This window comes from Aplysia californica, unplaced genomic scaffold, assembly GCF_000002075.1.
Source record: "Aplysia californica isolate F4 #8 unplaced genomic scaffold, AplCal3.0 scaffold01196, whole genome shotgun sequence".
Taxonomy (NCBI): Eukaryota; Metazoa; Mollusca; class Gastropoda; order Aplysiida; family Aplysiidae; genus Aplysia; species Aplysia californica.
The window spans coordinates 121,854-123,455 of NW_004798466.1; the positions used below are offsets into that span (position 1 = coordinate 121,854).

Sequence of the window (1,602 nt, forward strand, 5' to 3'; positions counted from 1 at the left end):
GGACGGAGGGCCAAATAATGAACAGACAGACGGACAGGTTCAGGAGAGATGGACGGACGGAGGGACGAATAGTGAACAGACAGACGGACAAAAACAGGAGAGACGGGGGGGGGCGAATATCGGACAGATAGACGGACAAATACAGGATAGACAGATGGAGGGAGGAATGGACGGAGACCATACAGATAGACGAACATATACAGGAGAGACGGACGGAGGGAGGGAGGAATAGTGAACAGGTAGACGGACAGATACGGGGGAGACAGATGGAGGGAGGGACGGTGAGCGTACAGATAGACGAACATAATAATATGCAGGAGAGACAGACGGGGGAAGGAAGAATAGCGGACAGATTAACAGACAGATACAGGAGAGACGGGCAGGGGGAAGGGACAGAGAGCGTACAGATAGACGAACATAACATACTGGAGAGACGGAAGGAGGGAGGGAGGGAGGGAGAGCGTACAGATAGACGGAAGGAGGGAGGGAGAAAAAAAGAGGGAGGAGAGAAGGAATGGAGATATATCGTACGAGGGTTATAGGCTGAGTGATAGCATCGATGAGAACACTGGTGTACCGGCCTGTCTGAGTGAGTAGTGCTGACGGAGGGAGGGAGGGAGGGAAGAGTGTACAGGAGAGACGGACGGACGGGGGGGGGCGGGGAGAGCGTACAGGTGGAGTGTATGATCGTCCTGAGGGAGTCCGGGTGGTAGACGGCCACTAGCGGGGTGAATGGACCCACCCAGACCCGGTGGAAGTACTTGTAGGTTCTGGCGTTCTCGTAGTCAAACTCTCGTCCTTCTTCCCGCAGACCCGGGAACTGTGGGCGGGAGGGGGGAGGAAACAACGACAACACATTATGTCACTCATTCCCTTTTTTTTTTTTGTAAAGAGAAGCACATCGGCACAATAATGGTCATTTGGGCTCGAAAAAGGTAAGACAGATAGACAGACAGAAACAACAAAGGGAAAGTAAAGAAGTAGGACTTACCAGTGGTTTATTTGAGTAAAGAGAAGCAACAATAATGGTCATTTAGTGCTGAGAAACAGTAACACAGACAACAGAGGGAAAGTAAAAAAGTAGGACCTATCAGAGGCGCCCTCCAACCACCCGCTCACTCGTTTCCACGAGCGGAAGTAGAAAGTAGTCGCGTGCTCAGTGCTCAGGTGATTGTCTTGGACAGTTGGCCGTTAGAGCAGGTTGACAAGTGTGTTGTAGACAGGGGTGTATCTGATAAATGACAGACATTATAATGGCTCTTGGCAGATAAGATTATATTACAGAGTACCTAGTTGTGATAACATCTGGTTGACCGTTGATCCGGTTAATGATTGCTATAAAGGTTTCGGTACAAAGTCTCAGACACACGACAGACGAATAGGGAGAGGGCGTATATGTATCCCCCGAACAAAGAAAGATAATACATTATTTTTTCTCTCACTTCTGTATAATGACCTAGATAAGATTGTGTGTTCCAAAGGACGGGCTGGGCCAGATATCGCAGTGGACTCTGAGACGGAGAGACTTGGTTGTTTTCCCAACGTTCACTGACAACGTTCTAATCCCTGGTGGCGGTTCCTCCTTTTACCGATATAACTGCC

General features: G+C 49.6%; 1 protein-coding gene across 1 annotated transcript in view; it reads right to left on the reverse strand.

Moving 5' to 3' along the window:
- LOC101846854 (cytochrome P450 4F3-like) overlaps positions 1-1,602 on the reverse strand; it is a 26,644-nt gene that overhangs the window by 23,614 nt on the left and 1,428 nt on the right. The window contains exon 2 of the mRNA XM_035973397.1: positions 743-820. Coding sequence (XP_035829290.1) covers positions 743-820 — 78 coding nt within the window. The remainder of the gene's footprint in view (positions 1-742; positions 821-1,602) is intronic.